The sequence below is a fragment of the Leopardus geoffroyi genome, chromosome C1 (genome assembly GCF_018350155.1).
Source record: "Leopardus geoffroyi isolate Oge1 chromosome C1, O.geoffroyi_Oge1_pat1.0, whole genome shotgun sequence".
NCBI lineage: Eukaryota > Metazoa > Chordata > Mammalia > Carnivora > Felidae > Leopardus > Leopardus geoffroyi.
Genome location: NC_059328.1, coordinates 194,044,803 through 194,071,551, shown reverse-complemented (window position 1 = coordinate 194,071,551; position 26,749 = coordinate 194,044,803). Strand labels below are relative to the sequence as shown.

The window sequence follows — 26,749 nt, the reverse complement described above, 5'->3', positions numbered from 1 at the left end:
GACCCAGGAATTGTACAAGAAATGAATTTCCAACACAAGACACTTCCTTCAGGTAAGTGGGAACAGAGCTCTGGCTGCCAGGTGCCTGCACTGTCTCTTTACCCGCAGGGCAGAGGCGGGGCCGCAGGAGCCGAGGCGGCGGCCGCCAGGCGGCGACGCTGTGCCCCGGGGGAGCCCAGGCACGGTGAAGAGGAGCGCGCTTCCACAGCTGCGAGCTTGCAGCACAGCGGATCCACCGCAGGCAGGCGGGTCGTGTCTGAACACGTCTGCGAGCAGCCAACAGCTGAGAGCCTGCCAGAGAGGCGAATTCGGCCCTCCCTGGCTTTCCTGAGCGTCCCGCCAGGAAAACGGAAACACATGAAGACCAGGAGGAGGACAGAAGAGGCGAGGCCATTCGTGGTAGACGCAAACACACAGGTTTAAGACCCCCTTTCTGAGACTTAAGAAGGAAGGGCTATTTACTAGTGAAAGACTTAAATTCTCCAGGGGGAAAAATGATGGGGAAGAGAATGAACAGAAGGCAACGCTTTGAGGCCAGAGGCCAGAGGCCAGGGGCGAGGGGCGAGGGACGAGGAGCGAGATTTGGGCCCCAAACTCCATCTCCCCTTGTTAATTTCCTGAAGCCAATTCAAAACAAACTGAAGTTGATTCTCAGTTTATTGTAAGTCTTCTTTATTTATAGTATGTCTCCAAAAGGTCAAGGCAGTTTTATCTCTTAAATAACATGTCAATCATATAAAAACAGCTAGAACCAAGGTAGAGAAATATATACAATATAATACAGTAAGTACTTTCAATATTGTTAATTGAATTTTTCATATTAAATTAAAAGAGGATATTGTGATTTACAATGTCATTTCTCTAGTTAAAATTAAACCTGTCAAAAGGCATAATGTACATTTTTTACAAAAAGAGCACAGCAGCATTAATAAAACTGCTCATGATTGTAATCTTTATTTTTCTATAATACACTGCACCCGTGTTACAAAAACAAACAAACAAAAAGGCATTGCACTAGATGGTCTGAATACTGCATAAGTCAGTATGTTAACACTTGAGGAATAATGAATGGCCTGACCTGTTTCCCCACCAGGCTCATTCACAACAGTTTGACTCTGCTAGCTAAGCAAACTTTCTACAGGTAGGTTACTTTTCCTTGGCAGTTTTATACAAGCCCACTGCTAATGGGTAAAATGCCAAGGAGACACTGATGCCACCAAAACCAATACGACCCTATTTACAAAACCCAATAAAAGCCAAGGCTAGAAAAGCACTCACAACTGGATCAAGAAAAAAATTATAAGCAGCATATTTTGTAGGAAATTGTAAATGTCTAGAAATTGAAATTATTCAACAGACTACAAAAGGGCTTGCAATAGCTGGTTCCCCTTATCTTTCTCAGGCTTGGATAAGAAAAAAGGAAATCCTTTTTATTTTTCCATGAAGTTTTGATGGCATCAACAACCTTCACATTTATAAATAGTATTTTTATACAATGCAACACATTCACATAGTTTTCTTGTGCTACTATCAGTTATTCTTAGGATTCATATTTTATTCTAAGGAAGAAAGTACTCTGGCATCTTCCTCAGTCGTAACTTTCCAACATTGACATCCTCCAAGCCTCGAAAGGGAATTCAAGAGAGGCGAGCAGTCATTCAATGCTTACCACTGAAGAGCATGCTATTTGAAACACCTTATATATATATACATATATATATATATATACATATATATATACATATATATATGTATATATATGTATATATATATGTGTGTGTGTGTGTACATATATGGTAGTGGCCTCAACAAAAGCAGCAAGGGCTGAGGATATAGTTCTACCACTCATGACAAATTAATTTCCCTTGCATTAAGACAGTTTTAAAAGGACAGGTCACCCTTGCAAGGCAGCAAGTATTGCTTCAAGATTATATTATCCTGGAATTTTTTTAGCCACAGAATTATCTAAAAGGCAGCAGTGCTTTAAAAAATAATCTTTCAAGTCATGAGCAAGCCAAACAAAATCAACGTGACATATTATTATCAGGAGTTATTCCAGTGAAGGATCCAAGCTACACATACACATAGTGTTGAGACTAAAACTGAGAAACGACCTGATTACAGCTGAGGGAAGATACCTCGTGGAGGTGTGCATGACTGGGGGTGCAGGAAACGGACAAGATAAATACTCCCAAGTATCCTGACAGAAAAAAAGAACAGAGACAAAACGTGTTTACATTCAGAATGAGATGCACGATCCATTGTTCCTGGACTCACAAGAAGTTAACAATGTTCCAATGTTTCTCTTGCAGGGCACAGTCCTTTTCTCCTCTAAAACCACCAGTGTTCTGTGTGTTTTCAAAAGGCACACCCAGGTTTTTGGGTTTTTTTTTTTTAAGCTTATCATCAGTTTTAAGTCCTTGGCCAACATGTTTCTAGTTCAAAAGAAACCACGTTTCCAATAAGCACCAAACACCAAACACCAATGTTTTCATTCTCTAAAGCAAACTTTCCAAAATGTTCCTATTTCACATACTTATAAGTCTCTGTAACGTAACCGGAATGTACCCAGATTCCTTTTTCTTGTTTTGTGAAAGTTACAATAGAAATGTGCTCTTACAGGAAAGCCTGAAAAGAATAGAACTTTATATAAAACTTTATAAATCCCCCAAGTATCCTTGTTAGGGAAAGAAGCCACGAGGAAATATTTGGCGTTCTGTTATTTCCCCAAAGATAGTTAGTTTAGTACTCTATCTGATCATATTTTAAAACAAACAAAACTCTATTAAACAAGAAGTTCCTTACTACAAATATTTTATCTCTTAACATTTCTCAATAATCAGAACTGGCCTAGAAACTGGCACAGAAACTTAAGAAACAGGGATGTCCACACTAGAAACCTCTTAGTTTTATAGATGCCACTGAAATTGCTATCTGTATTGAAAAAGACACTTTACCTTTACAAAAAACAAGCAAGTGCCTACCTCTCACCAATTTCTTGGATAAGGTCTAATTCATTTTTTACATTAAAAAAATCCTTAGTAATTCTCCCTTTGGGAATTTAGTCACTATAGACTCATTTACTGTTTCCCTGAAAGTGGAGGAAAACCTACAAGATGAGCAGGTGCAGATAAGTGTAGTTGAACATATTAATTGCAAAAAAGTTACAAACAAGCTTAAAAAACAGCTCCAAAAGAAGGCTTCCTGTTAATAGCTATAGTCTCCTGTCATCCACAGAGAAGAGAGAACCTAAAAAACATCAAGCATACTGAAAACCAGAGCAAGATAAGAACACACAACAGGGTTCCCAATTTAAGTCAAATTCTTCAATAAAACAAGAACAGATTGTGTCAATCTGTTTGACTGGCCATTAATAGTATAATTTGGAATTTTTTAAAGATTTCATAAATTCTGATAATGCATAACATTACATTGTCACATAAGAAACACAAAGTCACCAGCTCTACAAATGCTTTCTAAGTAAAGAATACGTCCAACATGATGCCAGGAAACTCACAATCTAGGAGACGTTATTTTCTTAACAGGATTGTTAACAAGTCTGACAACCCGTTTTTTACCCTATCTCATCTCTGACCACACATTTGTCTTTAATCCTTTGAAATGGGTCTATATTCCCGCTTAAGTGGAAAAATGTTCATGCAACCTCCCCGCCTAAGGACAGCTAATTTGTAGGTATCAAAACCAAAGTGCAAATCCATGGAGTTTTAACACTTCAGGTACACGGAGCCCACACAACCACAGAACGGAAAGGCCTTGGCATACTGTGGAGAATGTGATGAAGAAATAAAACATGTAGCTTATTTTTGGTCCTTTGTTCCAGGCACCTTTTCACTCATGGTCTATGTCAGCAGTTCAGACCTAAGCCTGTCCAGTGGTCTGGTACCATCAGGAAGTACTTGTCCATTGCTTCACAAAATCTAGTCCTGTACAACTCTGGAGAGACCACGGTGGGCATTTTACCTGAGATTATGAAAAGAGCAAAGGGAAAAAGCTGTTACATAGTTGATCAACAACTGATCTGAACAGCTATGTTCTTTCATGAAAACTGCCATAAAGACACACACACCACAGCAGTCTCAGAAAGGACAGAGGGGTGTTCACTGTGCCCCGTGACATGCAACAGGTCCTTCCTTCTAGGGGGTTCCATTTTAAAAGACTGGCTCTTGCCTAGAGATGCGAAATGTATGAAAGCACAAATGGAGCTGGCAGTGCTCAGAGAACTTTGAAGATTGAAGCGTTAATTAGAGACAACCTCTTATTCAGAATCTATGGCCTTTTTTGGGTAACTTCTCAACTTGAGAACCCTTGGCAACTTAACACAAATTTAAAACCAATTATTCCCCCACCTACGCAATTCCCTTTATTATTTGATCATCTGGGAAATGATAAAATCAGAGATAACCACTTACTTTTTTAGAATTTAAAAAAGTACCCACTTTTTATTTCTGGGGTTTTTTTTAATTTTTTAATTTTTTTTTATTTTAGAGAAAGAGCGAGCATGAGCAGGGAGAGGAGCGGGAAGAGAAAGGGAGGGAGGGAGGCAGTGGGGGGTGGGGAGAGAGGGAGAGAGAGAGGAAGAAAGAGGAAGAGAGAGAGCGAGAGACAGAGGGAGGGAGAGGGAGAGAACCTTAAGGAGGCTCCATCCATGCTCAGCACAGAGCCTGCCACAGGACTTGATCCTACAACCCTGGGATCATGACCTGAGCCGAAATCAAGAGTCAGATGCTTGGGGCGTTTGGGTGGCTCAGTCAGTTGAGCATCCGACTTCGGCTCAGGTCAAGGTCTCATGGTTCGGGAATTCGAGCCCCGCATCAGGCACTGTGCTGACAGCTCAGAGCCTGGAGCCTGGAGCCGGCTTCCGATTCCGTGTTTCCCTCTCTCTCTGCCCCTCCCTGCTCGTGCTTTGTCTCTCAAATATAAATAAACGTTAGAAAAGTTTTTTTTTTTTAAAAAAAGAGTCAGATGCTCAACCAACTGAGGCCACCCAGGTGCCCCAAAAAAGTATCCATTTTTTAAATGTTAGCTGATAAGGAAGGCAGAAGAACAGTTTAAAGAATAAACAAAAATTCTGCTCACCTTGTCCCCCTAAAATTCCTGTTGATTTCACAACCATCTCAAGCTTTTTGTCCCATGTAAATGTTCGAATATAATCTGTTACAGGAGGCAATATTGGCAGTAAAGCTACGTTAGTAAGTGTGAGAAAATAACGACAGGAATTACTATTACTTCTACCATGTTTACTGAGTGCTAACAATACTGCCAGGTGCTGTCCCCAAGGTTTGTCTCCATATTAATTCATTCAATCCTCATTACAACTTCACAGCGCTTCATTTACAAGTAACTTTTTCAATACAGATTGTTTTTGGTAAAGATAATGAAAATGAAAATGAGGACACTGAATAGAAGGTAACTAGAATTTAAAAGCTATTGATTGTGAATTTTCAAGTGTAAGTTGGTGAAAATATTTAACAAGCTATTACGAGACCAGGCTGAGTATAATCTTCAAATATACTCTGGCTTCAATCATGAACTAGAAGGTATGCTTGCTGACTTACCTATAATTCCGACTACCAGCTCATTGCTGGTATCATCTCGTCCAACCAGCAAAGAATAATCTATAATGAGGTGGCTAGAAAGGAAGTGGGAATCACTACGGATCGAGGCTCTCAGCACGGCTTTGGAATGAGAACGGATATACAGGGGGTTGTCTCGAACCATCTTTAAGAGATTTTCATCCAGCAGGACTACATCACAGCTCTCTTTCCCAGTATCAGTTTTTACATTTCTATTCCTAAGTGAACCCTTCAAATCAAAAACCTAGCAGAAAGGAAATTCTCTGTTATTTATGCATGAGTTGTGCAATGAATTAATGTAATTAAGTTGGAAATGCAGAAAGACTCTTTACAGCCCATACCATTATATACACTGTTAAATTTAATTTTAAAACTTAATCATAACTTACAGAAGCCATTAAATGCATGCATTATAACTGCTCAATACATAAAATAAATGGTGATATGATTCATCATTGAAAATTAATACCTAGGTAGTCAACTACTCAAACATTTCAGAAATACACTAACACACTTAATCAACTTTAAGAAACATTAACAAATAACTCCAAAAGTATATCACTGAATCGTAAAGCAGTTAAAATACAGATGCAAACAGTCTTAGGAAACTTACAGCTTTGATACCAAAACCCTATGCAATACTTACGGCAATGTAGAAGCAACAGCAGGTCTCTAGAAATTTTGGGGTAGTAAAAGCCACACACTCAAAGGTCAGGGGACTTAGGTCCTAGATCAGTGCAACATGAAGTGTATTCTGCAGACTAATGCTAGTCAATTGTCGCTGGCTCATGACAACATAAGGAGCTAGTGCTAGAATGTGAAACAGTTGCATCATTAAGCACACTGTTCGTTCAGCAAAACACCACACTCTCAATGAAGAAAGCAGTGCATTGAATTATATTCTAGTATAAGCTCCTTACCTCACCAGACTAGGGACAAACAGTTCAAGGACCAACACTCTTGAAAGGTACTTTTCTAGAATCTAAAACAACTTGAGTTCTGGTAGTATCTGTGTGACTGTCAAAAAGTTAAATTTTTCTGGGTCTTAGTTTCTTCATCTTTAAAACAGAGATGGAAACAGATCTGCCTTCTAATTCTGTAATTCTGTGTTTCTAGGATATTGGAAAGGTTAAATTTTAGGACCCATCTACAATATTCCTCTTTATTCTTTCCTACAGGGTTCAACAATTCCAAAGTTAAAATTGGCCTAGCAACAAAGGCTTAATACTATTAAATAAGATGTTATTCTCTAACTCCTTATAATCAGGAACCAGAAGTGCCAAAGTTTCCAGTAGCTAAGTGGCTTGCATAATTCAATATCCTTACCTGTGCCATCTTTCTCCCATAGAAAAGATTTTCCATGACAAGAAGATCTAACTTCTTCTCAGTATTGTTCTGAGAATTCTTATAACCAATTCTGTAAACTCCAAGAATTTTGGCCAATGCAGTGGGCCTCTGATCAAGAAAAAAAAAAAAAATGGAAGTCAACTCTTATCAAAAATAATTATTTGTAATTTAATACCCATATCTGGATTATCCATGTAATATCCAAACTAATGTTCTATTAACAGGACCAGAGGGGGCGCCTGGGTGGCTTGGTGGGTTAAGCATCCAACTTCGGCTCAGGTCACGATCTCACGGTCCGTGAGTTCGAGCCCCGCGTCGGGCTCTGTGCTGACAGCTCAGAGCCTGGAGCCTGTTTCAGATTCTGTGTCTCCCTCTCTCTCTGCCCCTCCCCTGTTCATGCTCTGTCTCTCTCTATCTCAAAAATAAATAAACGTTAAAGATTAAAAAAAAAAAAAAAAAAAAAAAACAGGACCAGAGGGCCTTGAAAGAAACTTAAACCCTTGAATCTCAGAAGCAAGTGAAAAGTAAAACAGCAATGCCAATAAAAACATTAATGATCCTTAATATTCGCCCAAAGGATAAGGCTTTACAATTTCTCAAGATCACAAATTTTACTAGGACATATAATTTCCCCTAAAATATGCAATAAACCATAAGTGAAAAACAATCTATGTGACTCCCTTATACACTCACTGGGAAGATCATGGCTAAATGTCAAGTGAGCAAACCTGAACCACTGGTTGCCTCTCTCTCTACCTAAGGATCCATACACCTGTCTTAACAAACACTTCTAGTTTCTGTCTTAACAAAATTACAAATTCTAATGTGCAGTCATTAGCATTCAATCTTAATGTTTCTACACACACACACACACACACACACTAAATGCAACCTGCTCAAGATCTCTTGGTTCCTGGCTGGCAAAGGTAGGAAAGAGGGTTTGAAATGACTACATTCTCTCACACTTTAATAACATAACAGAGATCTAGTCATGTCCTGTCCCTATTTTAGCATGGAAAAGACTGCCATTGGGATGAATTCTCAGGATGTGAAAAAGCCCAGAAAACTCTAATTAAGGACCAAGGTTTGGGATTTCTACCTTTTGTTGAACAGCATTTGTAATATAATTGAAGTAGTGTGGTGCAAAGTCGAGGAAAGACTGGACTTCCAGACGAGGCATCTGCTTCAAAATGAATCTATCATCTAAAAGGTAGAAGTGTCATATGCGTTTATTCAGTCACAGTATTTCCTGAGGTAATCTATAATAAATCATTCCAAAGATCCCAAATGATTTGTTTGCTTCATAGCTTTAAGGGATATTTTCTAATGTCAAGAGAAAATTTTAATCAGAATATAGTTCTCAATGGGGCGCCTGGGGTGGCTCAGTCGGTTAAGCATCTGACGTGAGCTCAGGTCATGATCTCACAGTTCGTGAGTTCGAGCCCCGCAGCAGGCTCTCGGCTGTCAGCATAGAGCCCACTTCGGATCCTCTGTCTCCCTCTCTCAGTCTCTCAAAAATAAATAAACAAACAAACAAACAAACAAACAAATAAATAAATAAATAAATAAAAAGAATATAGTTCTCAAGTAATTGAGGGCTCAACAGGTTCCTGAGGATTTATGTAGTCAAGAACCACACCTAAATTCATAACTAGATACTAAGTAAAACTACTTACTGAGTGCTAACTACTAAGTAAAATTTTATAAACTCCTTTGTTAACAGTGCAGTAAGTCACAGTTATGAAGGCTTGTATCAAGCAACATTCCTTCTGCGGCATTTTCTCAAATAATTTTGCTCTCAGGGTATGGAGAACGGAACATAAAGTACAAACGGTCATCACCTTCTGTAAACCTCTGCAGGTGAAGAACCTGGGCTTCCGATTTTCAAGTTAAGTACTTGTATTTTTATCTTTCTCTCACCAGCTCTGAGGTACCCCCTTTTGACTCTTCTAGAAATTCTGTTACTATTTACATTTGGAGAAGTCAGAACCAGATCAGAGTTTAGCAAGGATCGGATCAATGTCTGTTTCTAAATACACACCACACATATGTACACTCTTAAAAATTATTACATCCTTTCAACCATAAAAAAAGAAACCCTTGCTTGACGACTGGCAGTATCATACAACCTCAATTTAAGTGAGTCCTAAATTATCTGAGGGCAAAAGATAGCTACTACTCAGTCAGTAGAAGATAAAAAGACTTCCCTTCCGTGGCATAGAAGGCAGCTCCTGATTTGCCCCCACGGGCCTGCCAGGGCGACGAGTGGGAAAGAGAACGAATGAAATCTTCTTCACTGCTCCCCAGAATCACCTCACGCATCTTATGAAACTCTCCCGCATAGTAGAGCCGACAGTAAAACTTGGCGTTCGCGTCAGAAAATTCTATAAACAGAAGTGTTAAAGATAAAAGGGGGGTGGGGGGCTTTTATGAGCCAAAAATCTCTCTTCCTTCTTGCTCACTCCCACCACCAACAAATGCGACCATTTGGTTTTCTTCATGACAGCATTTCTCACGCCACATCTACATCCCTGTTTATCACAGTTCTGTTAAAGTAACCCTCAAGGAAAATTAAAAAACACCTTATGACCTTACAGAAAAATCAAACATAAAATAAGACCCATTTCTAACTTTATAGGTTACTGTATTTTCCTCATTGTGCTTTTACATCTTAAATTTTACTACATATTCTGGATGATACGTTTTGGCGCGCACACACACACACACACACACACACACACACACACACACACAAAATGCTAGACACCTGGTCACGGCTATAGCTCTAGACTACATAATAATTACTTAAACGTTAGAAATCAAATCATTATAAATTAAATTATAATTTAAACTAAGTTTCTTTATAAACTAAATAATGTTTATTTTATAAACTAAATCTAGATTAAATAAAGCTTATGTCAGGACACAGACTTAATATTTATTCTAAGAAACAGGATATTTATCTAGTATAAAACTAGAAGCCTTAAATAACAGTTTTCTCAATTACAGTCCCCGTCCCTGCACCATCAGTATTTTATCTCTTACTTACGTAGCTCCACGTGAGGATTTATGAGTTGTTTCTTTTGTGTATCTCCTCCATCTACCTCATCTACAAGGTTTAATATCATTAGTTAAGCCAAAGTTTTAAATGGGTTACCAGTTCATTTTGTCCCCCCCGCACCCCCGACATAATAATAAAAACTAACAAGTCAACCCCCTGTTATCCTGGTCAAATCACTCTCAAGCAAGTATTACGTGTACAATTAAGCTTGTGTAGACTATTACAAAAATATAGGTACCTTTTGAAACATCAATTTTCATATGAAAAATAGAGAAATTCAGGTTGAAGAATACTTTTTCTTGTATTTGATGCCTCTGATAGTAATATACTAACTCCGCTCTTACATCAAGTTTCCATTACTTCTTTCTCAGTTTATGACTGTCTTCCCTGTGTGTAGAATAATGCTTCTCCAATAGCCTGAGATGCTTTTTTTTTTTGATGGATAATCTTTTTTTAATTTTAATTCCAGTGTAGTTAATATATAGTGTTATATTAGTTTCAGTTGTACAATATAGTGATTCAACAATTACATTACACAGTGCTCATCATGATAAATACACTCTTTAATCCCCCTCTCCTATTTCACCCATCCTCACACCCACCTCCCTTCTGGTAACCATCAGTTTGTTCTCTATAGTTAAGAATGTTTGTCTTTTTTCTTTCTTTCTTTCTTCATTTGTTTTCTTAAATTCCACATGTGAGTGAAATCATATGGTACTTGACTTTCTCTGACTTATTTCACTTAGGATGATAGCCTCTACATTCATCCATGTTGTTGCAATATATACATATATAAATGGTATAGATGCTACTTCTTTATCCATTCATCTGTTGATGAACACTGAGCTACTTCCATAATTTGGCTATTGTAAATAATGCTGCGATAAACATAGGGGAGAATATATCTTTTAAAGTTAGTGTTTTTGTATTTATTTTATTTTGTTCTTTATTTTTTAAAATTTACATCCAAATTAGTTAGCATACAGTGAAGCAATGATTTCAGGAGTAGATTCCTTAATGCCCCTTACCCATTTAGCCCGTCCCCCCTCCCACAACCCCGCCAGTAACCCTCTGTTTGTTCTCCATATTTATGAGTCTCTTCTGTTTAGTCCCCCTCCCTGTTTTGATATTATTTTTGTTTCCCTTTCCTTATATTCATCTGGTTTGTCTCTTAAAGTCCTCATATGAGTGGAGTCATACAATTTTTGTCTCTCTCTGACTAATTTCACTTAGCGTAATACCCTCCAGTTCCATCCACGTAGCTGCAAATGGCAAGATTTCATTTTTTTTGATTGCCAAGTAATACTCCATTGTATATATATCCCACATCTTCTTTATCCATTCATCCATTGATGGGCATTTGGGCTCTTTCCATACTTTGGCTATTGTTGATAGTGCTGCTATAAACATGGGGGTGCATGTGTCCCTTCGAAACAGCACTCCTGTATCCCTTGGAAAAATGCCTAGTAGTGCAATTCCTGGGTGGTAGGGTAGTTCTATTTTTAGTTTTCCATACTGTTTTCCAGGGTGGCTGCACCAGCTTGCATTCCCGGATGATTTCTTTGTTATACACTAAGATATATATACAATACATAAAATATACTAGTGTCTACCTCAGAGCAATTTTTTATATTTGATTTGTGTGTCTAGATCTACTCTAATTATTGCAAGTTTGGAACATACTTTAATAGTTAGAAGAAATAATCCTCTATGTCTCACATTTCAAAATTAGTTTTCTAAGCACCAATGTCTTCCAAGGATTACAGCCCAACAGAAGCCTACAGAATCCTAAACAGATAGCTTACGTACTAATGAAAATATATTATGCTATCTTGTAGACTACTAATTCATGATCTAACCCAGGGTCACCGAACTATTTCTGTAAGGGCCAGATGGTAAGTATTTTATTCAATCTAAACTATTCAATTTTTCAATATAACACGAAAGCAGCCAGACAATAAGTAAATGAATGGGTGTGCTTATGTTCCAATACAACTTTACTTACAAAAACAGGTGAGCCTGATTTGCCTATGCCTGGTCTAACCTCATATCCAAACACAATCAAGTAGACATATTTTAAAATATCAAAACGAAGGCAGACATCAATGCCCTCAACCCTATAGAGACTGGAAAAGAAAGGAAATGTCTAAGGGGGTAGTGGAGTGAAAACATTTGAATATATACTGTGACTTACATGTTTTACGTGTGTAATGTCACTCAGTCCTAGTAAGCCTCAGAAGACATTGCTTTTGCCACTTTACAGGTATGGAAACTAAGGATTTCTGATTCTACCACATAGTAAGTGACAGCAATAACATCTGGCCTCTATCAGCACCATGCTTTTTCCACTCTGCCATACTGAGGCATGAGAAGGCAGCGAATGTCTGAGTTTCAGCAGTAAGAATTATCTACTTAAGGCTAGAAAGAACACAAGCAGCTGAAATAAGCTCATTTGGTTTCCTTTAACACACCTTGAGACTCAGCACCTTGATTCTCCGTCCCCTCCTTGCCCGTCTGCCCAACCTGGTAGTAAGCACTGTCTGCTCCACGTAAGGTCTCTCTTTTCTGGGAAGAGAGATCAGGGCTTTTCCCTGCTGTCCCTCGGAAGAAGGACAGCATTCCAGAAGTCTTTTTGGCTAAAAATAAAAGGTAACATATTAAGTACAGGTCACTACAGGTGAAAAGAAAAAAACGATTTTCAACTCATTCCTTTCTTAGCAAGAACCCATTACACGAAGGTAATAACATTATTCCATATGTTTTATGGGTTTGGGGGGGGAGGTGGTTAGTCAAGCACTTTTATTATCAGAAACATAAAAGAAGGGCAATGTTCAGGTAGCTATATATCAAAATGAGAAATTCTACAGAAAAACAGAATTCAGAGTTAAAGGTAATATCTCTGTACCATTTGTGTTCCTATATTTTAACACAGCGAAATACAAGATTTTTTTTAGCATTTTTCAGAAATTAGTATAAGATGGCCAAAGCTTACATACCTTTTTTTAATGTATTTACTTGGGGTGGGGGGAGAGGAAGAGACAGAGAGGGAGAAATAGAAATAGAGAATCCCACGCAGGCTCTGCACCATCAGTACAGATCCCGGAGGCGGGGGGGCGGGGGGGAGGGAGGGCAGGGGCTCAATCCCACCAACCATGAGATCATGATCTGAGCCAAAATCAAGAGTTGGACATTCAACCGACTGAGCCACCCAGGCGCCCTAGCTCACTCTGTAATTTTATTCCTAGTTTTGAATTTGGTATATACATATATATCATCTATGTATCATCTCCGAGCTTAGCATATATGATTCCAATCTTGTTCAATTTACCATCTATAAAATCCACATAAAATGTCATTCATAAAGTGCTTATTAGTTTAGGGTGGCAGACCCCATTATGGCCTCCTTAATATCCAAGCCCACCTTGTTCCTTGCTGAAAGAACTGCAATTCTGGTTGGGGTGGCAATGTGGAGAACCCCAGAAAACGAATCACGATTTGTATAAGCAATCAGGACAGCGCTGTTGTCCCTTCCAGGAAGGGGTGGTCATGAGATTCCTCACTAGCCAATGAGACCACAGGGGAAGCCTCTGCATTCCTCATCACAGGAAACAGCTGCAGCTTATACCTACTTCCCTTCTCTCTGCCTCAAATGGAGACATGAACCGGAACATTCTGATCATGAGGAAAATTTAAGAGAATCATAAAGAAACTACCCCCTCTACTGTCATGACAATGCTGACTAACTGAACCAATGCCAGCAACTGCCTGCCTCCGGATGTTGCTTTTTTAGAAAAATAAACTGTTATTTGGTTAAGCCCCAGTAGTCACTTGAGTCTTCTGCTATTTGTAGTGAATAGATTCCTGACAAAGCCAAAGAGAGCCATGCTCAAATTCCACCTTCCAGCTACTTCTGTAATCTTGAGCGAGGTACTTAAGTTTAACTTTCTAAAAACTGAGGATATATACAGTAACTCTTAGTAGTTATTATGGGGATTAAAGGACATGACACATGAAAAGTTCTTTTCACAATGCTAACAATACTGTAAAAACTTTTTCAAGTTTCAAAACACAAAAGTTTAAGTTTTTTAAAGCCACTCTTAGCTTGTATACTTCAAACTGAAAACTCTAAGGCAGATTCTGCTTCTTCTTGCAGAGACCTATGAGTTTCTAGAAGTTTCAAATCCAATAATCAGGTAAAGATCAAATGAAAGCAAAGTATGTATAAAAGAGGACATACAAAAATTTATTAACATGTATAATACTGTAAAGACCAGAAGTAATAAATTCTTGCCAGATGCTATTTCTTATTTAATGTTTTCTTCTTCAAACCATAATTATAAATAAAACTAATAATAACTACTCCTCTATGTATAATCTTACTTGGCTGTGGTTCTGCTTCTGCTGTACGGTTTGTCTGTCCTCCGCTGACCTCAGGTAATCTAATAGGGCTGCTGCTCTTTGGTCGGCTGTCCAAAGTACTGAAAAAAAAAAAAAAAAAAAAAAAAAAAGGAAAAGTTAGATTCATACTAGTCACACAGAAAATGGTTCCTACATTAATTGACTCCCCACCTAACCCCACCCACAGTATCCAAAATTCAATTCATAAGTCATACAAACACAGGTTATAACACAGAAGAAAGATCTTCCTCTGAAGCAAAATGTTGTAACTATGAAAGTATACGGAAAATATATGACAGCAGAGTCTTTTATAATATTTTCCCCAAGTCCATTAGAGCTATATTAGCACCTGTACGTCAAACAATTACAGCAAATACCAATTTCGTATTCCTCAGTCTAGTTACCACATTAATAAATCAGATCAAATTGTGTCACATTAGTGAAAGTCAAAAACCTATTTCAATAACAAAATAATGAGCCTACGACAATTTCTGTCTACATGTGTAAAATACTGAACATATTAAAAGAACCAGTTTTGGGGGGGGGTTGTTTTTAAACTATTAGAACGTTTAATTATTATGGAAAATTCACAAGTAGTTTAAATTACAAAGTAAAGCAGTGGGTTACTAATTTCACAAGTTACTATTATTTAAATAAAAACAATAAGGAGAATTTGAAATGCTGAAAGTTTAAATCTGCAATATACACTGAACTTCTATGGCCATGATCAGAAAACTACTATCTAAAAGCACCGCTGAAGGCCTTTTGCTATACTTGAATTTTGTTCTGTCAATTGTTGGCTAAAGTTTGAGTGCCACTGTCGGTATCCTAGAAACTTTCATGCTGATAATATATTACAATAAAACTGAAGTATGAGCATTTAAAAAATGATGACATAGGGGCGCCTGAGCGCCTCGGTGGGTTAAGCCTCTGATTTCAGCTCAGGTCACGATCTCACACTTCTTGAGTTCAAGCCCCATGTCGGGCTCTGTGCTGACACCTCAGAGCCTAAAGCCTGCCTCTGATTCTGTGTCTTCCTCTCTCTCTGCCCCTTCCCCATTCGCATTCTGTCTCTCAAAATAAACTTAATAAAAATAAAAATAAAAAACTAAAAAAATGATGACATATAGCCAAATTAAATAAATTCTACTCAATCACAGATTACCTATTTGTTGGAAGCCCTTCTTCGGCACTGTTCCGCTGAGTCGCTTTGGATAATTCCTCTAAGGCATTTCGGTATTCTTTACAACTTAGGGTAGAAATAGGTTGCAACATGTTAAACATTAAACTTCTCTTCAAAATAAATCATATACTTTAGAATAAGCTCTGCATTACAGAAATACAATCGTTTTGTGTACCCATAACTAAACACGTTTGAGTCAACTAACAAAAGTTATCAAGTAGAAGCTTCATGAAGAAGGTCATCTTCACAGATAATACTGCAAAATACGAACCAACACACCAACCAGTATCAATATCCTAAACGGTGACTGTGAAAGCCTTCGTATCAATATTTAGGCCAAATAACTTCAGGAATACAACAGGTAATTTAAAGTATAAAACTTCAGACTTTAGTGTTAACTGTGAAAAGGGACATGAGAATGTTTTTCTACTTAGAGGTACTAAACTTTAAGAAAAAAAATTCAACTCTTAGACTAGCAGTCTGGGAGCCCTGATTTAGATGGATGTCAGGGAACAAGATAAGCATGTATTATTTTTCCAAGACATTAGAAGAAAGTGACTTCTACTAATATACTCCATTCCTAACAGTACAATAGGAATTTTTTATTTAGTTGGCTTTCTTACCTTTCTATTAATGTAGCAAGACTAAGCAATAAAGTAAGAAGCAAATACTAACTTCATAAAGGCCAAAAGGCAAAAAAAAAAAAAAAAAAAAAAAAATTGTCATATGGAATCTCCTAAAGGAAAGAAATTCCTCATTACCCAAACGTGTAAACTCTAATAAATGCTAACGCATATAAATCTACCTTGTTTACTTCTACATATCCAATACCTAGTATACCACATCTTATAGACATTTAAGTATTTGTTGAATAAGCAGCCTTCTTGTAAATAATATATAAAAAGAAAATTTTAAATTTCAATATCTTCCAACAGAAAAAAAATTTTAATTAAACATCTTAGATTATACTTAAACTAAGTTCTGTCACTACCAAGATATTGTCTGTGCTGTCTTTTTAGGGGCGCCTGGGTGGCTCAGCGGGTTAAGTGTCTGACTTCGGCTCAGGTCATGATCTCCCAGCTCTGTGCTGACAGCCCAGAGCCTGGAGCCTGTTTTGGATTCTCTCTCTCTCTCTCTCTCTCTCTCTGCCCCTCCCCACCTTGTGCTCTGTCTATCCCTCTCTCTCTCTCTCTCAGAGATAAGTAAACATTAAAAACATTATAAATAAATAAATTAAATTAAATTAAATTAAAAGTGCTGTCTTTTTAGACAGAAGATATAAATACTTTTATAGAGGAATGCTTGTTTAAAACACATGATAACTGTGGGCATGTAAGTGGGTTAAGGCATAGGAACGGCATTACTCTAGTAAGGAAACTACCTGCTACGTGTGGGAAGCAAGAAGGAAAGGAAGAGCATAAAAAGGAACTCAGATGACATAAGACATTCTAGTATATCAGTAAGTAAATGTAAGGAAGGGATACACAGTAGAACAGAGAATGTTTAGAGGATATAAAGGTGAGTAAATAACTTGCCTAGTCAATTTACTAGGTAGAAGCTTGCTTAAGAATCATCCTGTTATTATCTGGGTACAGAATACACTTTCATACACAAAGAGAACAAGCTATTGTGCCCTAAGAATATGTATTTTTGTTTATATTTAACCATTCTTCCCTACTCTCTATAAAAGATCTCAACAATAAGATGGTTAGTAAATATACATAAAATATAAAGATCTAATCACAGGTGAAAAGTCCCATGAATAATACCTGAGAGCAAAAGCAATGATGGAGCTGGGCTCCTTCTCACAAACAGCAATGGGTACTCGTTCGTGTTCATACATTAAGTAGTGTTTATCTGGATCACTGTTCAAAATTTTCAAATAAATAAAGAAGAACAAAATTAGCAGAAAATCATCTACACAAACCACTAACACATTATAAGTAAATCTCATGACAATTTTAAGTTAGGTAAATACTGCATAATTACAAGAATATAACTAAGTAAGCCAAAATGTATGTAGAATTTAACCAAACAGCCAAGGAAAATGTTATCAACAGAAAGTTTTTAAAGGTAATTGGAAATTGTCAGATTGGTTTTCAAATCGGAGGGTTCCGGAATAGTTACTCTATACAATGCTTTCCACATTTCCAAGAGGAAATAATATAACACAGTTTCTACAAGACTTTTTGTTCAGGCTTATAGTAGAACAAAATCTTCCACACTTCTGCTATCCATTATAAATACTTTTTGAGATGAACACAGCTCCAAGTCTAGTATTAGTCCAACAAGAGATAATATAACACAGCCATTCTCCTATTTATCAAATGGAAACTCAATGGTGTGACTCCATTTTAACCCAAATCTTGATCCCCTGACCTCTACCCTAAAGCTTCTAGGGAGGCATTCATTCATTCGTGTTAACAGCTATTTGCTGTGCCAGAAACACAATATTAAGAAAAACTATTACTGGGGCGCCTGGGTGGCTCAGTCGGTTAAGCCTCTGACTTCAGCTCAGGTCATGATCTCGCGGTTCGTGAGTTCAAGCCCCGTGTCAGACTCTGTGCTGACAGCTCAGAGCCTGGAGCCTGTTTCAGATTCTGTGTCTCCCTCTCTCTCTCTGCCTCTCTCCCACTCACGTTCTGTCTCTGTCTCTCAAAAAGATAAATAAATGTTAAAAAAAAAAAAATTAAAAAAAAAAGAAAAGAAAAACCATTACTAAGCACCTAACATGAACAAGATGTGAAAGCATCAAATAATCCTGCAAATAAATACAATCACTATCTGTGGTAAGCGCCACGAGGGAATCATGAGAGCATGTAACAAGGAGACCTAATCCGGCTGAGGCAGGGAGCTAGTGGGGACAGTCTAAAGTTTCCCTGAAAACGAATTCAGAGTAATGACAAAAGAAGAAAGTGAGGGCATGGACAAAGGTCATACAATAGGAGGAACAACAACCTAGTCAAGAAACTAAGTCAAGTCTGAAGCAGAGAAAACAGGGACTTTCACAGACTGTAGTGTAAATCTCTACTTGTCTCCTCCCTGAGACAGTGAGCTCCCAAGAGCAGTGATTTTCCTTATTAATCTTGTTCTACATCCTGGGGCACGAGAACTGGCACTCAGTACATTTAAATATTGACTAATAAATTAATACAAAGTTAAGAACAAAGGTCTTATGAACAAATGTCCACCTTTTGGATGCACTTGCAGCAGCATACAGGAGCAGCATCTGATGGCTACACAGATCAACCAGTGGGGAAAAAACTCACAGCCAACCTGTTTTCTTTCCTACTCAGTGAGCCCAGTACAAACAAGATCACATGAAAACTTGTACAGGTCATTGTAATTCATTGACCGAAAAGTACCATGTCCTAGAAAGTTATGAGTCAGTACTGTCATCTTCATACACAACCAGCAGTATGTTTTTATGACCATGGGATCAATAGATGTAGCAGTATGTCTTTAATATAGATAGATAGATAGATAGATAGATAGATAGATAGATAGATAGATGATAGATAGATATAATATTTATATATAGGTATACACAATTATTTTCAGAACTAGTAATCTTGAGCATTAAGCAACATTAATGTTTTTCTCACCCATTCATCTACTATATGATGATGGTTGCTATATAATAATTCTATAAATTACATTATACCAAAAGACACTTCTTTTACTATGATGGAAATATAATTTGAGAAGTATGCATAATGTTAAATAAATATATTTAAATACGTAAAGGATAAATATTTGGAACGAGGTGTTCAAAAGTAAGTGAAAACAAAACAAACCAACAATAGCCACTGACTTTTACAGTACTTACAACGGAAATGGAATAGGGTTGTAGCTATTTCCTGGAAGCAAATTTGCAAAGATGGCTTTCATGGTTGATTTTTCTTTCACCTGGCTGTCTGTGGATCCCAGCAAATGTCCATCAAACACATCTAGGATAAAAAATATTCAACTTATAAGTTAATATTCAGAACAAGTAAAAAACAGTATAAAGTATCAACATTATTTCTTGCCAGTTTTGGAATACAGACATATATTCACACCATAATTACCAATTATGGTACAAAATTTCTGACCTAGGAATAAGGACTCTTTGGGGATGAAAGAGGAAACAATAGTGAAGCATACATAGCACTGACTCCAAAGATCACACTGTTTTACATTTCACCCTCTCTGAAATTGGAACCATCCCATAATCGATGCTTTATCATTGCAGGGGCCGGGCAGCAGCCATGATGAAATTACTGCCTGAGCATTCGTGAACGCAGCCACGGCTCTTCTTATTATCACTTCAACTCAGTTCTATGCACTGTGGCTGTGACATCGGAGTTTAACTGCAGTTTAAAAGTTATTTTGGGGGCACCTGGGTGGTTCGGTCAGTTAAGCATCCTACTCTTGATTTCAGCTCAAGTCATGATCTCAAGTTCACAGGCCACGAGGCCTGAATTGGGCTCTGCGCTCACAGCATGCAGCCTGCTTGGGCTTCTCTTCTCTCTCTTTCTCTCTCTCTCTCTCTCTCTCTGCTCCTCCCCCAGTCACACACTTGTTCTCTCTCTCTCTGAAAATAAGTGAACTTTTAAAAAAATTAAAAACTATAAGTCATTTTTAAAGTTTACACTACTTAAGTAGTTACTGCTTTGAACAGAAAGCAAGGAAAGAGAGAAACGAGGCATAAATTTGCCATTAGTGAAATAAACAGTTGTTGTGGGAGAAATGGCTGCAATTTCTCTTATTTTCTTACAAGGCAAAAACCATGCGCTTTGTGGGACTCAAGAAAGTAATATTCCCAGAAAACAGATGAAGCAGAATAACATTCTGCTCCTTAGATATTCCTATGTCAAGGAGCGCCAACTGAAGAAGTGATATGGTAAAAAGCTGGAACTAAAATAGCATTTCCAGGAAAGATAAAACGTACAAACTCTAAGAGATAAGAAAGGGTCGTATCAAAGCATTCACAGTGTTCTCTTTCGGATGAAGTACAGTAAAAATGACTTCAACTGTACCTTCGGAACTGCTGGCTGTATCGAGCTCAGGGGGCGCTCCCGCCAGCTGCTCAGGCAGGGCTTCCGGCGGGGTAGGCAGCTGCAGATGCGCCGAGCTGGCGGGGCTCTGGCTGGACAGGGTGGTCAGGAAGCGGTCCTCTAAAGAAAAACAGACTTCAGTGAGTCATTCAAAAACGCTGAGCCCATGTCTACCTAATAGGAATATTTTTTAAATGCTAACTCATAATTCTGCCTCCTAAACCAAAGAATTTTAGCTTCCTAAAAATGACTTAGGCCATTTTAGCACACATTTTAGAAATAGATACAGGGGCGCCTGGGTGGCTCAGTCGGTTAAACCTCCAACTCTTGGTTTTGGCTCAGGTCATGATCCCGTGGGTCTGTGGGTTCAAGCCCTGCATCAGGCTCTGCGCTGACAGTGCAGAACCTGCTTGGGATTCTCTCTCCCTTTCTCTGCCCCTCCTCTGCTCATGCTCTCTCTCTCTCAAAATAAATAAATAAACTTTAAAAAAATTTTTTTTTAATAGACATAGATACAAATATCCAAACAGGTTACATGACTTGACCTCAGTCAGCTCTTAGTGACAGCACTGTGGCTGGCCACCCAAGTCTGATTCCTATCAATATTCTTTATGACTAGACCATAACTGGTTACCTAAATCTCAGTTCATTCAACTTAATAGGGAATAAAATCAAGACACCATTGGAAGAAAAAAATCACGTGCTCATTCTCAGGGGGAAAGTTTACTGAATCATAATAGAAAAATATCAAGAATTATGAGTTGAGCTCACATTCCACAAAGACGATCCAAGTAAATGTCCCTACAAATTTTCTAGGATGGCACCAAGTTATTCAACGAAATACTGTGAAAGACAGCTTAGGTCTAGAAAAAGATTTTAGTGACATGAAAACAGAAATTAAACTTTCTAATATTTCTGCAGTGAAACCTGCTGACTTGGGAACAAGCAAAACAAAAATTCAATTTCTTTCTTTTCTTTGCTCTTCCCCTAACAGATCGTGTTATTTCTACCTCCTCATTGATCTTCTTGCAATATACTCTAAGATACACTGACAGTGCTATAATACAGGAAGGGAGAAAAAAGTCTGTAACAACTGCATCAGAAAATCTTCTCAAAATTAGCCACGGAAACAACTTCTAGACTAAGGAATCTCTTTAAATCCAGTGGCAAGTGATTACAGAGTCAAGGACCCACCTTTTTCTCCATTTTGAAGTCCTGGAGAAATATTTCGTGGAGCCGCATCCATTGCGCTTATCTGCAGAGAAGTAAATACCTTACTCTTAAGGAAACATTAAAATCACATTTTTAAAATTTTCTAACCTTAAGCCTCTTTTTTTGTCTAATTTCTTTTTTTTTTTAATTAATTTATTTATTTTGAGAGAGAAAGAGAAAGAGCACAAGGGGAGGGGGCAGAGAAAGAGGCAGAGAATCCCAACCATGCTCCATACCACCAGCACAGAGCCTGATGCAGGGCTCAAACCCACGAACCATGAGATTGTGACCTGAGCCAAAACCAAGAATCAGATACTTACTTACGAGGGTCAGATGCTTAACCAACTGAGCCACCAAGCGCCCCTTATCTTAAACCTCTTAAGAATTAAGATACTCAGCTTTTGTTTATGTGAGCTATAGCTTTTGATTTTTACCTCATTAGAAATGAAAACTGGGACACCTGGGTGGCTCATTCGATTAAGGATCTGACTCCTGCTTTCAGCTCAGGTCATGATCTCACGGTTTGTGAGTTTGAGCCCTGAGTCGGGCTCTTTGGTGACAGTGTGGAATCTACTTGGAATTCTCTCTCTCCCTCTCTCTCTCTCTCTGACCCTCCCTTGCTCTCTCTCTCTCCCTCTCTCTCGAAATAAATAAATAAACTTTTTTTAAAAAATTAAAACGGAGAAAGTTTTAGAATATACATTTATTAGTTCATTTTAAAAATAATAAACCCCTACATGTTAATGTAAACATTTAATTAAAAAATACCTATCAAAAAATTGGTAAAAGTGGCATTGTTTGACACTTTTACAAATACTTTAATGTCTAGCAGACAGCTAGATATTATCTCTGGCTTCTGCACTTCATCTATTGAGCTATATTATCATGACTGAACAATATAAAGAAAATCTAGCCTCACACAGATACGTAATTGAAAAAGGGAAATCTTGCAGAGACCTTGGAAGGAACTTAAACCCTCAGGAGTCCTTTAACTACACTCTGTGAACAGTGCTCTAAACAGTGGCTCACTTCCTAGCATTAAAGCATCTAAGAACTACTTAGGATTACCCATTAAATTTAGTAATCTTTTATTTTCCACTGGACTTACTCAAGTCCCATTACGCATAGGTGAAATATATTTAGAATCACTATAAATCCTGTGTACAATTTGTTTACAAAGTCATTTCTTAGATGGCTATTTAGAACATTCTTAGATTTGCTCACCATTCCAGAGAGACCCCCGGCTACCCTATATAAAATAACCCACCACCACCCACTCCCTTAGCAATACTCTCCATCTCCCTTATTTTTTTCTTCGTAGCCTTTTTCCCATTTTTTAAAAAAGCTTATTGTCCACTGGTTTATTATCAGTCTCCTCCTAATCAGACAAATGTTCCACAAGGATAGTAACTACGGCCTTTGTTCATAGCTATACGTCTTGAACCTAGAATAGTGCCTAAAGTATTCAAAAACTAGTTATCAAGTGAAAATACAGGCAAGTGCTACAGACTTTCAAATCAACTTTCAAGTCTTCAAAAAGATGATCATCTACTAAATGATTCTGTATTTTTAATTCTGCATGTACATATTATAATCAAAGGTCTTACACAACTAGCTTTGCAGTTTCTTCTGTGGGCAAATGGGAAGGCCATTAACAGTCTGTGTTAGCCATTAATAGCCCCAGATTACTTTGCAAATACTAATGTACAAACCAACTTCAGTAACCCTCACTCTTACTCTCACCTAACTTTAAGGGAAAGTAATTCCTACACAGCTGTGAGACAAAAAGGAAGAATTCATTTATGTACTTCTAAACAACACAAAGATCTAAGGCACTTGAATTTATCATTCCATGAAAATACTTCTCTACAGATATTATTACACACTTGTACAAAAAAAAAAAATTCTTTCAAAGTCCCTCATCGTATTAAGTCCTTATACTATACTAACAGATACTAACTTATCTGAAAATATGGTTACTCAGTATGATAGGCAGAATTCTAAGATGGCCCCGGAGAATCCTGCCCGCGCCCAGCCCGCCCCCCCCCCCCCCCCCCCCCGTATACACATCCCCCATCCACTGTTATTCACACACTAATCTAAATACTGCTGTGAAGGGATTTTGCACATGTATTCAAGGTCCCAAATCGGTTAACCTTCAAATGGGGAGAGATTATCCAGGCAGTGACTGATCACACAAGTCCTTTCAAATCTGTGTCTAAAGGTCAGAGAAGAGGAACTAAGGAATCTGAAGCATGAGGATTCCATGCATTGTTGAAGGTTTCGTGAAGATGAAAAGGGGCTCACGGCAAGGAAAGCAAGCAGCCTCTAGGAGTTGAGACTGGGCTCTGGTCAACTGCCAGCAGCAAAAGTGAGACCTCAGTCCTAAAGCAACTAGGAACTAAATTTTACCAACAGCCTGGATGACCCTGGAAGATGACCCTGAGCCTCAGATAACGGCCCTGAACCAAATCTTGTCTGGAGCTATGTGAGACTGAGCAGAGATCCCAGCCACACCGTGCCAGACTCCTGACCTCCATAAAGATAAATTTGTGTTTTAGGCCACAAAGTTTGTGTTCATTTGTTATGTAACAAGAGAAAACTAATACAGTTAGGAAAAGCCAATGAAATCAATGTGCAAAACTAACCCTCAAGAAAAACTTCCCACTTAAGCACAGAAATAAAGAACACACAAAACTACATATTAAAATAAATTAGGACTCTATTATACACTCAGGACATCCAAAATCTCTCCTTTAGAGACCTACTGCAACCATGATGCTCTCTCCAGTGAAGCCCATAGACAGTAGCTTTTGACAAATGTTTGAAACGAACGAATTATAACAATTTTATTTCAAGCAAGATAAAAAATTCATCCAGGTCATGTCTCTTGGAAACCTCACAACTGCAAAATGAAAAACTATTTAGTATTATTAAATCTACATATTAAATTACTACTTGTGAGCGTCTTAAATGAAATTAACTATAATATTTATATCAATGGAAGACCAAAGACTACATTTCATTACCTTGCTTTCTTCCCCCTGTCTCAGTCTTCCAGGACTTGGAGGAACTGAAGGTCGCTTTCTACCCTTTTCCTGCTGGAAAAGGTCCTGCAATCTATAATTAAAGGGGTTGGGGGGAAGAGAATAGTTTGTTTCTAATATCCTGAATAACATTTACAAATTTTGTGAAACCAAAACAATTAGATTTCCTACTTTGACTGCAATAGATATGAAAATTATGTATAACTAAGTTTCTGGTTTTTTTCTAATCAACTAATCAAGAGCTGTTAGTGATAGGACTATAGTTATAAAAGAACAGCAAGTTATTATAAGAAACAACATAATGTAACCAAAACACACTAGCTTGAGTGACCAACAGACCTGAGCTCCAAACCAGCTCTGAGAATTAGTAGCTACACAACTTGGGTAAATGCCTTGGTCTCTTAGAGATACTGTTTCCCCCTCTGTAAAATGGAAACAGTATATACACACTGTAGCATTCATAAGACCAAAAAAAGATTAAACGTCCACCTAGTGCCTTACTTATTGCTTAGCATAATGCAAGTGCTCAATAAATAAATGCTATAATAATCCAACTTGACTTTTAAATAAGCATTAAAGGGAAATATCTCCCCAAATAAACATTTAAATAAAGGTATAAATAATAACATACTTGAGGGGCACCTGGGTGGCTCAGTCGGTAAACGTCCGACCGGCTCAGGTCATGATCTCACAGTCTGTGGGTTTGAGACCCACGTCGGGCTCCGTACTGACAGCCTAGAGCCTGGAGCCTGCTTCGGATTCTCTCTCCCCCTCTCTCTGCCACTCCCCTCTTTGTGCTCTCTCTCTCTCTCAAAAATAAATAAACAAACATTAAAAAAAATAATAATAATAACTTGGGGCGCCTGGGTGGCTCAGTCGGTTAAGCGGCCGACTTCGGCTCAGGTCATGATCTCGTGGTCCGTGAGTTCGAGCCCCGCGTCGGGCTCTGTGCTGACAGCTCGGAGCCTGGAGCCTGTTTCGGATTCTGTGTCTCCCTCTCTCTGACCCTCCCCCATTCATGCTCTGTCTCTCTCTGTCTCAAAAATAAATAAACGTTAAAAAAAAAAAAAAATTAAGAAAAAAAAAATAACATACTTGAAAGTCCTGGCCTAGAAACCAATAATCACTCCATGGAATACTAATTCAGTTACATCACATGCAATAAGCACACACACTCCTCAGTATCTGAAACAGCACTGAAAGCTGCTCTCATCTTTGTTTCTTTATCTTTACAAACTACCTAAAGATAAGCATATATATTTTTTTAAATTTTTTTAACATTTATTCATATTTGAGAGATGGAGAGCGTGGCGGGGGGGGAGGGCAGAGAGAGAGGGAGACACAGAATCCGAAGCAGGCTCCAGGCTCTGGGTTGTCAGCACAGAGCCTGACCTGATGCGGGGCCTGAGCTCACCAACCACGAGATCATGACCTAAGCCAAAGTCGGACACTTAACCAACTGAGCCACCCAGGTGTCCCATGACTAGCATATATATTTTAAATAGTGAAGGGGGGGTGGTGACAGAAAAACAAAAACTTCTACAACTTGAGAGCAAAATGTAACATCCATTATCCAAAAGGCCTTTACATTAAAAACGTCACGGCAGAGCAAATTTTGCACGAACATTAAAGAAGCCCCAGGCGCGCAAAGCATACCTGTTGTTCCAAGCCTGAAGCACCTCACACAGACTCTGCTTCTTGGCAATGAGGGACTCGAAGATAGACTGCAGCTGCTGTGGGGCGTCCGCGGAGGAGGACATGAGCCTGGCTTGCATCTTCTCCACCCAGTTCTTGAACTCACCTTCCTCCATCTACACAGAACAGAAACAATTCGGGCAGGTGAGGACACACACCCCCAAAAGAAACTT

General features: G+C 38.3%; 1 protein-coding gene across 8 annotated transcripts in view; it reads right to left on the bottom strand.

The window, feature by feature from the left end:
• Positions 1 to 2,355: 2,355 nt before the first annotated feature.
• Positions 2,356 to 26,749, bottom strand: part of PIKFYVE (phosphoinositide kinase, FYVE-type zinc finger containing) — an 86,599-nt gene continuing 62,205 nt past the window's right edge. For all 8 annotated transcript variants that reach the window (XM_045481003.1, XM_045480999.1, XM_045480998.1 and 5 more), the window contains 16 exons: positions 26,538 to 26,692; positions 24,864 to 24,954; positions 21,817 to 21,877; positions 20,605 to 20,742; positions 19,413 to 19,533; positions 17,353 to 17,448; positions 15,566 to 15,649; positions 14,383 to 14,480; positions 12,474 to 12,638; positions 9,991 to 10,050; positions 9,149 to 9,325; positions 8,041 to 8,144; positions 6,921 to 7,049; positions 5,577 to 5,838; positions 5,098 to 5,172; positions 2,356 to 3,981 (listed from right to left, as the gene is read on the bottom strand). In XM_045481003.1, coding sequence (XP_045336959.1) covers positions 3,866 to 3,981; positions 5,098 to 5,172; positions 5,577 to 5,838; positions 6,921 to 7,049; positions 8,041 to 8,144; positions 9,149 to 9,325; positions 9,991 to 10,050; positions 12,474 to 12,638; positions 14,383 to 14,480; positions 15,566 to 15,649; positions 17,353 to 17,448; positions 19,413 to 19,533; positions 20,605 to 20,742; positions 21,817 to 21,877; positions 24,864 to 24,954; positions 26,538 to 26,692 — 1,932 coding nt within the window. In that variant the 3' untranslated portion in view covers positions 2,356 to 3,865. The remainder of the gene's footprint in view (positions 3,982 to 5,097; positions 5,173 to 5,576; positions 5,839 to 6,920; positions 7,050 to 8,040; positions 8,145 to 9,148; positions 9,326 to 9,990; positions 10,051 to 12,473; positions 12,639 to 14,382; positions 14,481 to 15,565; positions 15,650 to 17,352; positions 17,449 to 19,412; positions 19,534 to 20,604; positions 20,743 to 21,816; positions 21,878 to 24,863; positions 24,955 to 26,537; positions 26,693 to 26,749) is intronic.